The 14,004-nt window shown below is 43.1% G+C and overlaps 2 protein-coding genes across 2 annotated transcripts in view; both read right to left on the reverse strand.

Moving 5' to 3' along the window:
- The window catches only part of LOC139571232 (fatty acid desaturase 6-like), a 32,159-nt gene extending 27,323 nt beyond the window's left edge, over window positions 1–4,836 (reverse strand). The window contains exon 1 of the mRNA XM_071393895.1: window positions 4,220–4,836. Coding sequence (XP_071249996.1) covers window positions 4,220–4,541 — 322 coding nt within the window. The 5' untranslated portion in view covers window positions 4,542–4,836. The remainder of the gene's footprint in view (window positions 1–4,219) is intronic.
- A 3,314-nt stretch (window positions 4,837–8,150) lies between these two features.
- Window positions 8,151–14,004, reverse strand: part of LOC139571233 (pre-mRNA splicing regulator USH1G-like) — a 28,556-nt gene continuing 22,702 nt past the window's right edge. Inside the window, exons 3-6 of the mRNA XM_071393896.1 lie at window positions 11,494–11,724; window positions 11,097–11,258; window positions 10,193–10,917; window positions 8,151–8,774 (exon numbers count right to left, since the gene is read on the reverse strand). Coding sequence (XP_071249997.1) covers window positions 10,195–10,917; window positions 11,097–11,258; window positions 11,494–11,724 — 1,116 coding nt within the window. The 3' untranslated portion in view covers window positions 8,151–8,774; window positions 10,193–10,194. The remainder of the gene's footprint in view (window positions 8,775–10,192; window positions 10,918–11,096; window positions 11,259–11,493; window positions 11,725–14,004) is intronic.

The following is a 14,004-nucleotide window of genomic DNA, read 5'->3' on the forward strand; positions in this document are numbered from 1 at the left end:
TAAGCATATATATGTTAGCATTAGCCTGGTCCCAGATCTGTTTGTGCGGTCTAGCCAACTCCTATGGTCATTGTCTTGCCAAACAATAGACAATGTTCCACTCTACTCTACACCTGCCATTTGAAACACATTCTAGAACAGGTTCCTTGAACATTCTGTTCTGCAGTCAAGCATGTGGTTGTTCCTGATCTTTCTCCTGTGGTGGACCTTGCTTGGCCAGATGACTGACATCTGCAACTTTTCAGGAAAGTTAGGAACCAATACACACAGGTAGTTAGGAAAGCAAAGGCTAGCTTTTTCACACAGAAATTTGCATCCTGTAGCACAAACTCCAAAAAGTTCTGGGACACTGTAAAGTCCATGGAGAATAAGAGCACCTCCTCCCAGCTGCCCACTGACTGAGGCTAGGAAACACTGTCACCACCGATAAATCCATGATAATTGAGCATTTTTCTACGGCTAGCCTTGCTTTCCACCTGGCTACCCCTACCCCGGTCAACAGCCCTGCACCCCCCTCAGAAACTTGCCCAAGCCTCCCCCATTGCTCCTTCACCCAAATCCAGATAGCTGATGTTCTGAAAGAACTGCAAAATCTGGACCCCTACAAATCAGCTGGGCCAGACAATCTGGACCCTCTCTTTCTAAAATTATCCTCTGAAATTGTTGCAACCCCATATTACTACTATTACTAGCCTGTTCAAACTCTCTTTCGTATCGTCTGAGATCCCCAAAGATTGGAAAGCTGCCCCGGTCAGTCTATCACCACATTCTTATCGGCAGACTCAACAGCCTTGGTTTCTCAAATGACTGCCTCGCCCGGTTCACCAACTACTTCTCAGACAGAGTTCAGTGTGTCAAATCGGAGGGCCTGTTGTCCGGACCTCTGGCATTCTCTATGAGGGTGCCACAGGGTTCAATTCTCGGGCCGACTCTCTTCTCTGTATACATCAATGATGTCGCTCTTGCTGCTAGTGATTCTCTGATCCACCTCTATGCTGACGTCACCATTTTGTATACTTCTGGCCCTTCTTTGGACACTGTGTTAACTAACCTCCAGACGAGCTTCAATGCAATACAACTCTCCTTCTGTGGCCTCCAACTGCTCTTCAATGCAAGTAAAACTAAATCCATGCTCTTCAACCGGTCGCTGCCCACACCTGCCCGTCCGTCCAGTTATCTCTCCTTCCAGACTCACATTAAGCATCTCCAATCCAATATTAAATCTAGAATCGGCTTCCTATTTCGCAACAAAGCATCCTTCACTCATGCTGAAAAACATACCCTCGTAAAACTGACTATCCTACTGATCCTCGACTTCGGCGATGTCATTTACAAAATAGCCTCCAACACTCTACTCAGCAAATTTTATGTAGTCTATCACAGTGCCATCCGTTTTGTCACCAAAGCCCCATACACCACCCACCACTGCAACCTGTATGCTCTCGTTGGCTGGCCCTCACTTCATATTCGTCGCCAAACCCATTGGCTCCAGGTCATCTATAAATCTTTGCTAGGTAAAGCACCGCCTTATCTCAGCTCACTGGTCACCATAGCAGCACCCACCTGTAGCACTCGCTACAGCAGGTATATCTCACTGGTCACCCCCAAAGCCAATTTCTCCTTTGGCCACCTTTCCTTCCAGTTCTCTGCTGCCAATGATTGGAATGAACTGCAAAAATCACTGAAGCTGGAGACTCATATCTCCCTCACTAACTTTAAGCACCAGCTGTCAGAGCAGCTCACAGATCACTGCACCTGTACATAGCCCACCTGTAAATAGCCCATCCAACTACCTCATCCCCCATACTGTTATTTTTATTTATTTTTTTGCTCCTTTGCATCCCAGTATCTTTACTTGCACACTCATCTTCTGCACATCTATCACTCCATTGTTTAATTGCTATATGGTAATTATTTCGCCATTATGGCCTATTTATTGCCTTACCTCCCTTATCCTACCTCCTTTGCACACACTGTATATAGACCTTTCTATTGTATTATTGACTGCATGTTTGTTTATTCCATGTGTAACTCTGTGTTGTTGTTTGTGTCGCACTGTTTTGCTTTATCTTGGCCAGGTCGCAGTTGTAAATGAGAACTTGTTCTCAACTAGCCTACCTGGTTAAATAAAGGTGAAAAAAAAAAGAAAGTAAAATAAAAAATATCTGTGATTAATTTACAGCCATAATCCTTCATGTTTTAGAACAGTGGTTTTCTCACTCCCCTTCCTGTGTTTGTATGTTAACACACGCCGGTCTAGGGAGGGGATGTTTTATGCAGCCAGGTCACCCGTGATACAAATCACTATTTGACGTCCATCCATGTCTGAGGACATCAGGAGAACATGGAAACTGGCCACTAGGGGCAACAGTGAGCACTGTCATCTTCAAGTAGGTTTCGGTTTCGCTAAGGAGTTGTGGACGATCTGCCAATCATTCCAAAGGTTGCAAGTTCAAATCCAGTGATATAAGGTTTCTATCCCAAATCTTTACTTACCTTAACCATTTGGAGTTAATGCCAGAACCCAACCCTAACATAAAAAATGTGGAGTTAATGCCTAAACTTAACCTTAAACACTTTGAAATTTGACGTTTGTAACAAATTTGAAATTTGACCTTTGAGGAACATGGATGAACATCTAATTCTGACGTGAGACTGTGAGAGCTGGTAGGTTTTATGGCTTTGTTCACAGTGTTGGATGACCTCCCTCCCTCCCCGGAACACAGTCAGGAAACAGTCTGTTATCTGGGAGCCCGCTCATGCCAGGCCGCCTCCCTACTGCGGTACCAAGGTGTGGGTTACAGCACTGAAAGGAGATGCTCAGATGGAAGAGGGTAACTTGATCGCTACTTGGGAGGTGTTGGGATGGGAGGGGGTACATGTTGTGAGGGAGGGGTGCAGGTTATCATCACAGTATAGGTTGCTCCTGCAAAGTTGTCATGCCAACATGAGAAAGAACTAGGACCAATATCTAAATAATGGACCTAGAAGACTACAAAGTGACTTACACTAAAATGATACAACTATGTATTTGCATGGCTGATCTTTGTGTTTTGAGCTATGTATTTTCCTGGATGAATAAAGGTTCAATAAAAAATCTAAAATAGGTATTGGAGAGCATGTAAAGCAATTTTCTAATCATAAATATAACAGCATTTAGAATCTAAAGACTTTGATTTCCAAAGATAATCAAACAATGAACCTAGATGGGTGTGTTATCAAGCTGTCAAATTAAGCACAGCCTCTGGTGACATACCAGTCACACTGACCTAGAAAGAGGTCACAGACCCAGATAGGACAAGGGAGTATCAGACATCAAGCATGTGTATGGTGTGTGTGCAGCCTTGTTGAAATCAGTATTTAATTGAGGCCATGTACTGGTCTACTTATACATTAGAACATGTTTATTTCTGCTCTGTCCCTGTCTCAACATCAAGTTCCAGGTTAGTGCTCAAGATCTAATATTGGTACAATGTATTAATAACATAATGTCCTGTGTATTTAGAACAAATCTGCATGTTACACGGTATGTGGTAAAACTATACAAACATATTCTTACCTTTTATAAAGACTTTAGCCTGACTAAATCAGACTGAATCCTGCTCTCATTATTGATCCCATCGTTCAATCTGGTTTAACCAGGCTAATACCCAGTGAGAAAAACTGGTTTAACCAGTGTGTCCTCTGAGCTACAGAGGACCACTATAAAGTGTGAGACAGGTGTATGTATTGTGGTGTGCAGGTAGATGTAGGTAGATGTAGGTAGGATGAACTGAATGTGGTAAACCTACAATATATAAACATGTAATAGCATACCATATGTTGGCCTTGATAAGGACTATAAGGTGTGTGAAACGTGTGAGACGGGTGAGACGGGTGTATGAAGTGTGTGAGACGGGTTTATGAAGTGTGTGAGATGGGTTTATGAAGTGTGTGAGATGGGTGTATGAAGTGTGTGAGATGGGTTTATGAAGTGTGTGAGATGGGTTTATGAAGTGTGTGAGATGGGTGTATGAAGTGTGTGAGATGGGTTTATGAAGTGTGTGAGATGGGTTTATGAAGTGTGTGAGATGGGTGTATGAAGTGTGTGAGACGGGTGTATGAAGTGTGTGAGGCGGGTTTATGAAGTGTATGATATGGGTGTATGAAGTGTGTGAGGCGGGTTTATGAAGTATGTGATATGGGTGTATGAAGTGTGTAAGACGGGTGTATAGATTACCTGGGGGTAGCAGGAGAAAGGCGAGGGCCAGGATAGTGATGTCGATGCCTCTCCGCTCCCACCAGCTACTCTCCTTCACTGTCTTCTGAACCAGACGTGTCAGCTCCATCATCAGCGACTCTTTATCCGTCCCCTCCATCCCCTTTCCCCCTCCGTTCATCATTTCTCCATTTTTCTTCTCTTTCCCTGTGGACATGTCCTGTTTGGAGCTACCTGTGTTCCTTTGGAACAAGGCCTCTCTACCCTCCCACGGTTTAACATCTTTGTCTCTTCCTCCTCCCATGCTCTGTTCTTCCCTCCACTCCTCTGGTACATTCTGCATGTCAGCTCCTTTTGTGCTTCCCTCCTGGCCGACAACAAACTAAAGTAAAAGCGACTGCTCGGTGTGTCCAGCGGCTGTACGGACAGACTCAAAGGCAGCGTCCAGACTCTGAGGAAATCAGCCTGCACATTGTACCCTGAACACAAAGTGTCCGGACTGATGTTAGCATGGCAGGGTGCAAAGTTTTATTGGCAGTTTTATCCAGTTGCTCAGCTGGAGAAGCAATTCTGCTGATCTGTCTCTCTCTCCTCAACGGAGCCTCTCATGCATACTGCATGTCCCTCCCCTGCTGTCCTTGTTTCGCCTCCCTTCTCCCATCGCTGTTGTAACCTTGGCAGAGGCCCTGGGAAAGGAGGAGTGGGGGAAAGGAGGAGGAGTGCGGGGAAAGGGGGGCTAAGGCAGGAGAGGATTAGCAGCCCCGGCTTAGTACTCACTGTGTCAGTTATTTCTTGTTGCTAGGGGAGTGATACACACTAAAGAGAGGGGGTAAGTTCAATAAGAAAGAAAGAAAGAAAGAAAGAAAGAAAGAAAGAAAGAAAGAAAGAAAGAAAGAAAGAAAGAAAGAAAGAAAGAAAGAAAGAAAGAAAGAAAGAAAGAAAGAAAAAGAGTAGAAAAGTGTTTTAATGGGCTGTTGGCCAGAGTTTTGGGCGGGCCAGGTGCCATGTTGGCTGCAGTGCTCTTAATGAGGTAGGCAAAATAGGAGGACTGGAGGTATCCTGAGTGGACTGGACTACCACTACAACTGTTCAGCAGTGTTGCAGGGTAGTGTTCAGTTGGGCCCACCAGCAAAACTTTTTGTAACGGAAAACTAAAATATCGATTTTCTAATTGGACAGGTATTTCCTCCCCATTTCAAAATGTTTTCACTCTAATAAAACCTGACCCAGGAGCACTAAGCTATCAGACAGACCTTAATTCGTCTCTCTAATCTACATACACAACCCAGGGGACATTTTTATTTATTTAACTAGGCAAGTCAGTTAAGAACAAATTCTTATTTACAATGACAGCCTACACCAGCTAAACCCAGATGACGCTAGGCCAATTGTGCGCTGCCCTATGGGACTCCCAATCACAGCCAGTTGTGAAACAGCTTGGATTCGAACCAGGGTGTCTGTAGTGACCCCTCAAGCACTGAGATGCAGTGTCTTAGACGACTGCACCACTCGGGAGCACTAGGCTATCAGACAGACCTTAATTCGTCCCTCTAGACTACAGTCGTGGCCAAAGGTTTTGAGAATGACACAAATATTAACTTCAGTGACTTTAGATATTTTTCTCAGATGTTACTATGGAATACTGAAGCATAATTACAATGATTTCATAAGTGTCAAAGGCTTGTATTGACAATTTCATGAAGTAGATGCAGAGTCAAATTTTGCAGTGTTGACCCTTCTTTTTCAAGTCCTCTGCAATCCGCCCTGGCATGCTGTCAATTAACTTCTGGGCCACATCCTGACTGATGGCAGTCCATTCTTGCATAATCAATGTTTGGAGTTTGTCAGAATTTGTTGGTTTTTGTTTGTCCACCCACCTCTTGAGGATTAACCATACGTTTTCAATGGGATTAAGGTCTGGGGAGTTTCCTGGCAATGGACCCAAAATATTGATGTTTTGTTCCCCGAGCCACGTAGTTATCACTTTTGCCTTATGGCAAGGTGCTCCATCATGCTAGAAAAGGCATTGTTCGTCACCAAACTGTACCTGGACGGTTGGGAGAAGTTGCTCTCGGAGGATGTGTTGGTACCATTCTTTATTCATGGCTGTGTTCTTAGGCAAAATTGTGAGAGAGCCCACTCCCTTGGCTGAGAAGCAACCCCACACATGAATGGTCTCAGGATGCTTTACTGTTAGCATGACACAGGACTGATGGTAGCGCTCACCTTGTCTTCTCCGGACAAGCTTTTTTCCGGATGCCACAAACAATCGGAAAGGGGATTCATCAGAGAAAATTACTTCACCCCAGTCCTCAGCAGTCCAATCACTGTACCTTTTGCAGAATATCAGTCTGTCCCTGATGTTTTTCCTGGAGAGAAGTGGCTTCTTTACTGCCCTTCTTGACACCAGGCAATCCTCCAAAAGTCTTCCCCTCACTGTGCATGCAGATGAACTCACACCTGCCTGATGCCATTCCTGAGCAAGCTCTGTACTGGTGATGCCCCGATCCCGGCGCTGAATCAACTTTAGGAGACGGTCCTGGCGCTTGCTGGACTTTCTTGGGTGCCCTGAAGCCTTCTTCACAACAATTGAACCGCTCTCCTTGAAGTTCTTGATGATCTGATAAATGGTTGATTTAGGTGCAATCTTACTGGCAGCAATATCCTTGCCTGTGAAGCCGTTTTGTGCAAAGCAATGATGACGGCACGTGTTTCCTTGCAGGTAACCATGGTTGACAGATGAAGAACAATGATTCCAAGCACCACCCTCCTTTTGAAGCTTCCAGTCTGTTATTCGAACTCAATCAGCATGACAGAGTGATCTCCAGCCTTGTCCTCGTCAACACTCACACCTGTGTGAACGAGAGAATCACTGACATGTCAGCTGGTCCTTTTGTGGCAGGGCTGAAATCCAGTGGAAATGTTTTTGGGGGATTCAGTTCATTTGCATTGCAAATAGGGACTTTGCAATTAATTGCAATTCATCTGATCACTCTTCATAACATTCTGGAGTATATGCAAATTGCCATCATACAAACTGAGGCAGCAGACTTTGTGAACATTAATATTTGTGTCATTCTCAAAACTTTTGGCCACGACTGTAAATACAGGACCCAGGGGACATAGGAGAAATAGGCTATCAGACAGACTTTCATTCATCCCTCTAGACTACACACACGGCCCAGGGGACATAAGAGCACTAGGCTATCAGACAGACCTTAATTCGTCCCTCTAGTCTTCATCAACTCTGTGTTGCTCTATTCCTAACAGGAGCTGTCAGTCATGTTATCACAATGTAACACTAGTGACAGAAACAGCAGGGAAGACCTATCCAGCTGAACCATCGTTGCAGTTGTAGTTGCAATTACCAAGATAACAATCAGTGTCAAAAAAGTAACTTTCATTAATTGTAATAAAGATTTTATTATTTTATTATGAGAGTACATCCAAACATGACTTATTTTGTTTCCCAAAGTTTGTATTCATACATAATCATTGAAGTTACATTCAAACACATTCATGCACAGTCATACACACCAGTCCACAGGCATACCTCTTGTGAAACACTATACCCCGGGGCTGGAGGCCCTCAGCAAACCCCAGATAACAGTTACCTTAGCACAGACAGAATGCATTCCAAATAGCACCCTGTTCCCTATATAGTGCATAGGGAACCCTAAGGGCACTGGTCAAAATAAGTGCATTACATAAGGGATAGGGTGCCTTTTGGGATGAATACACAGACAGACTGACTGACGGATAACCTCACAGAACCATGTTCCAGCATCTCCATTAAAAACACAAGCTGTCCTTAAAAACAGAAATGTGCATATGTCCCAAATGGCACCCTATTCCCTACATAGTGCACTACTTTTGACCAGATCCTTATGGACCCTGGTCAAAAGTAGTGCACTATGTAGGGAATAGGGTGCCATTTGGGATATACCCACATTTCTGTTTTTAAGGACACTGTATTGGGAATAGAGTGCCTTTTAAGACATTGTAGTCTGGGCATGGGCAGCCTAGCGTTTTAGCTAACTGTAGTACCACTATTATACACAGTAAAGTAACAAAACTATACAATAAAGTCTGTAATAAACAATAAATGAAACATTTTCTATAAATAATAAATAACATTACACGTTTGCACAAATATACAGACAAAAACATGATGAAATGTTCACTTGCAAATGGAATACAGCATTACATATGGGCAACATGTGAGTACATCGGTGAGTAGAGAGAATAATTCCTAATCACAAGATTGTGTGCCAGTGATAGCATGTGCGTGGACACAGTCCCATGGCCCTACCAGACCATATGGCCGTGTGACTAAAGATGTCCTCTCATGCACGGCACCAGTACACTGGGGACTCTACCAGACCCAGTGTAATCTTCTCTGTGTCCCCAGGCAGGGAGCAACGCCCCTGGGTATAGAGGCACCAGAGCAAGGCTCTGTGGATCATGACACCATCTCATAACTAGAACTGATCCAGACAGAGCAGGACCACATTCACTGCCAAGTCTAGGCCTCCTGTGTCATCTTGAATGACAGTAAAGGATCTTTGCTCTGTGACTGAAACAAAAGAAAACATGTACAGTATTATATAATCAATGTAGAAATCGTAGTAGAAATCATAGAAGAAATCTACTATAATAGCTTATGCCTATTTCAATAGTAAGTAAGCATTTCACGGTAAGGTCTACCTGTTTTATTCGGCGCATGTGACAAATAAAATTTGATTTGAGCTGAAGTCCTAAATTATGTAATTTTGCCATGCTGTGGTGTAGTTATACTGCTCTCCACTAGATAGCCCCATTCATCTACATCATCTACATCTACACACATAGGTAGGAAGTCTGCTAGTACTGACTCAGAGTAAAAAATTGATACAAATAAATTCATTTACTCTACTGTCAGTCTGTAGTGTCTGCTAAGTGGCCTATATTATATTATTATAATGTGTTGTGTATATATATAGCGATATATATATATTTCCACACTATGAGGTTGGAATAATACTGTGAAATTGTGAAAATGTCCTTTTAGTGTAAACGTGTCCGCATACTAGGTTTGGTTTGCTCCTCACAGAACTCGGCTAGGCGAAGTTAAAATAGCATTTCTTGAAAAACGAGAAAATTGCAGTAATAGTACTATTTGTCCATCTTGACATGCCATAACCAGTATACACTTCCTCAAAATAGTCTGAATTAATCTAAGATAACTCAAGAAATCTGTCATTAATTTTTACGTTTTGGCAGAGGAGATCTTTTAAATTTTACATCTAACTAAGATGTTTGAGTATACTTCAAGTGACAAAATGTGCAGGAAAACGAGTCGTATCTCATTGAATGACAACAAACACTTAATTGAAGAATCCCTACTGTTGACCAATCCCGATGAAGGGGTGTAGACTTCGGCTACAAAACTTCAGCTTGCCTTGAGAAAATGTTTTGTGTGCACGAACAGCCCCAAAAAACCTTGCTAAAGACCAAAACCAACAAAAACGTCAGAAAATGTTGTCATAATACATGCATGAACGGTTTCGGCTGGGAAGCATGCGGACGCCTTAAAAGCTGTTTGAAATGTCAGCCTGTTTTGGTGGGATGTAGTTTAGGCCTGCCTGGTGGCATCGCTAATAGACCAATAAGAAAGAGAGTTCTAAACCTCTCTGCCAATTAGCTAGTTTTCAGACTTCCTCTCCCCACTCCCAGAAAGTCCCAACAAAATTCTTGCTTGAGAAATTGCTCTTGCTAAGAAGCTATTTGTTTTCTTTTTGACCATTTTGATTGAAAACAATCACAGGAAGGTACTTAATTTTTAACCAGAAATGATTTTATATTGAGATAGAAAAAAGGCATTAGGCCTTTAAAGAATCTACTGTACAGACCCTCAAAGCTCAGTGTTCTTGATTCCCTCTATTGCTTGAGGCATGTGTAGACTATCAAAGTAAGGTGCTTTGCCTGTCATAGAATTCATGAAGTAATACTGACCTTCAGAGATCAGTGTCCTCGATGCCCTCTGGTTCCTCCAGGGTGTCCAACCGTCTCTTACAGGCCTCTAGTAGCTTCTTCCTGGGTCCCAGGGGGATGTGTATGGAGGTCAGGTCCTGGTCCGAGCAGAGCAGTAGGGCCTCCAGGTCGATTTTCTCCTTCCTGAAGATGGGCATGAACTCCCCCAGGCTCTGGGAGGCCAGGAAGGTCTCCAGTGGTCCGTTTTCAGGCTCCAGCTCCTCGTCCAGGCCCACATCAGCCTCCTCCCAGGGCAGCTCCTGTAGGTGCCTCTCCTGGAGGCTCAGAGCACTGCCGATGCTGTCTATCTCTATTGCATCGTCCAGGCTGGGCTGGCGACGTGGGAGGTGACCACGGAGACGAACGTTAGGGGCCCGGCCTACGGGTTCACTGCCAGCCACAGAACCCTTGTCCCGGGCTCCGATGCCGAAGAGACCGCCAGATACGTAGTTCCGTCGGAACACCATGGTTCCGAGACCTGGCCGGGTGAACAAAGAGTCACGGCCTGAGTCGGCACTGATCTCAGAGTAGGCTGCCTCGTGAAGGCCCGGGTCGCTTATGGCACGGGAAATGTGGGAGATGGTGTCCGCATGGTCGTCGTCATAATCATCATGGTCATCGTCATGGTGATCGTGGTTGTTGCCGTGGTGAGGGAACATGTCCCGGATGTTGAGACGCGAGCGGTCCTTGGAGTTGGCATAGGTGCCCTGTTGAAGGAACATCAATGAATCGGAACCCATTTTAATGGAGCGAACCCAGGTTTCCGCACTAAGCCTGTGGGAAATGTAATGGGTTCTCCATTTAATGTTTGGGAGCATAGTGTGTTTATTTTTCTAAATTGTATTTTCCGTTAGTCAACTGTTTTGGGTGTTGCGTCTCTTTTTACCTGCTTGAGGAACATGACGTCCTGGCCAAGCTGAAGGCCAGACAGCGAACGTACACTCTTCCTCCCATCCTCGTAGATCTTGAAGGTGCCGTCCACCTGTTTCTTCTTCTCTAGCTTCTTCTGAATCTTGGTCCTACCCTTGGCTGTGGAGTGAAGAGTGGCCTATAGTGAGAGAGGATTGCACAGATCGAAACGTGGACTCAGAAGAAGACATTAACACAGATCATTTACAAAATGTAAAGCAAGACATTTGAATAATGCTGACATTTCCTGAGCTTACTCAGGAACGAAAAACAATATCAAATGATTTACTCAAACTGCCGTTGACTATCAAAATAATAGGAAATGCATTAATGAGAAATTGACAGTGAAGTAGCAGGGAAGAAATGCTTTTGACCTGTGAGTATGGCATATTGGAAGTGAGAGTGTTGAACTGAGGAAGTTTGCGGTTTAGCGTGCTGCTGCTGTTATAACTAGTGAAGCTCATGGCATCTGAGTTATCCGACGCTACACTCTCCTTCAGGAACTTCCTCTCCATCCGCTGGTGGTGTTTCTGCTGCATCTTCACACAGTCCTTTATCCTCCTCTCCGCCATGCGGAATGCTCTGTCTTTCAGCTTGCTCACCAGCTTATAGGAAAGGTAGATTTATTTATTCACAATTTAAAACTTCACAAATACCACCATAGCAGTTTGCATACAGGCAGTGGAATTGACTACAATTTAAAAAACAATTTAAATTAAATATATTTTTTAACAACCTACTGATTCAAAATGTGCATTTAGTAGTCTCAATAAAGATGGAATAGGACTCTTCCTGCATATGTTCCTTCACAGCTAATTCGCCAGTGTTAAAAATAAACAAAACATATATATTTTTTTAAATCAACACTAAAAGTGTTGAAAGTGAAATTGCCTTTCAAGTAAATTGTAAAGTTACCACCCATGACTGTATTTGTTAGTGACAGAGACATGACTGTTGCATTCATCTACCTTCAGTTCTATGGACTTCACCAAGTGAGTTCCTAAGCTAATATGTTAATGTCATTTTAAAAAATTCTATAACACAATACCATAAATGTTTCATAAGGCCTTATTTTGAGGACCTAGTTTTTCCCTAAAACAGGGGAATGAAACTCATACAGCATCACTTTCTACAAAAACCACACCCTTCACTATCATATTACCCAGCATTCTCTATTGCAGGTATATTTTTAGAATTGTTTTTTGAACGTCTATGTTTGTGTTTGTGCATGTACATTGATTGATTGGTTAATTAATTAATTGATCTTATGCTACTCAAATATAAATTACCCAAAAAAGAATCTAAACTAATCCAATATGTTACGTGGACTTATTTTACCCGTTACTGAAACAGTTGTTCCAGTTTATATGGTTTAGGTAGTCTCATTGCTTATATATAAAACAGAGTGTGTGACAAGAAGGGAATAACATTCAGTTGTCGGAAGTTTACATACACCTTAGCCAAATACGTTTAAACTCAGTTTTTCACAATTCCTGATATTTAATCCGAGTACAAATTCCCTGTTTTAGGTCAGTTAGGATCACCACTTTATTTTAAGAATGTGAAATGTCAGAATAATAGTAGAGAGAATTATTTATTTCAGATTCTATTTCTTTCATCACATTCCCAGTGGGTCAGAAGTTTACATACACTCAATTAGTATTTGGTAGCATTGCCTTTAAATTGTTTAACTTGGGTCAAATATTTTGTGTAGCCTTCACAAGCTTCCCACAATAAATTGGGTGAATTCTGGCCCATTCCTCCTGACAAAGCTGGTGTAGCTGAGTCAGGTTTGTAGGCCTCCTTGCTCGCACACGCTTTTTCAGTTCTGCCCACAAATTTTCTATAGGATTGAGGACAGGGCTTTGTGATGGCCACTCCATTACCTTGACTTTGTTGTCCTTAAGCCATTTTGCCACAACTTTGGAAGTGTGCTTGGGGTCATTCTCCATTTGGAAGACCAAGCTTTGAATTCCTGACTGATGTCTTGAGATGTTGCTCCAATATATCTACATCATTTCCCTCCCTCATGATGCCATCTATTTTGTGAAGTGCACCAGTCCCTCCTGCAGCAAAGCACCCACACAACATGAGGCTGCCACCCCCGTGCTTCACGGTTGGGATGGTGTTCTTCGGTTTGCAAGCCTCACCCCTTTTCCTCCAAACATAACAATGGTCATTATGGCCGAACAGTTTTATTTTTGTTTCATCAGACCAGAGGACATTTCTCCAAAAAGTATGATCTTTGTCCCCATGTGCAGGTGCAAACCGTAGTCTGGCTTTTTTATGGCGGTTTTGGAGCAGTGGCTTCTTCCTTGCTGAACGGCCTTTCAGGTTATGTCGATATAGGACTCGTTTTACTGTGGATATAGATACGTTTGTACCTGTTTCCTCCAGCATCTTCACAAGGTCCCTTGCTGTTGTTCTGGGATTGATTTGCACTTTCTGCACCAACAAGAAATTAACAAGAAATGTGTGGAGTGGTTGAAAAACGAGTTTTAATGACTCCAACCTAAGTGTATGTAAACTTCCGACTTCAACTGTATTATGTGTATATAAGGTAATCAAAGATGGCGTAGCAGTGCAGACGTGTTTGTCATTGTCCCGTGTAAATGTAGTTTTTTTCCGTCTGTTTTTTATATATTTCAAATCTCTTTTTCCATTTTTAAATGAAATATACCTTCCGGCAACCCGCCTCACCCAATGTGATACGGATCTGCTATTTTTAGACCTTATAGCTATAACCTCCATCGGAAGCTAGCCATCAGAGGCTAACCAGCGAATTAGCTACTAGCTATTTAGTCATTGTTAGCCACTTCTAGCGGCCTTTACCTTTAGCGCAGACACCAGACGCATTTAGTCTGGATAATACCCGCCAGTCTGCA

Source organism: Salvelinus alpinus, chromosome 3, assembly GCF_045679555.1.
Source record: "Salvelinus alpinus chromosome 3, SLU_Salpinus.1, whole genome shotgun sequence".
NCBI classification, from domain to species: domain Eukaryota; kingdom Metazoa; phylum Chordata; class Actinopteri; order Salmoniformes; family Salmonidae; genus Salvelinus; species Salvelinus alpinus.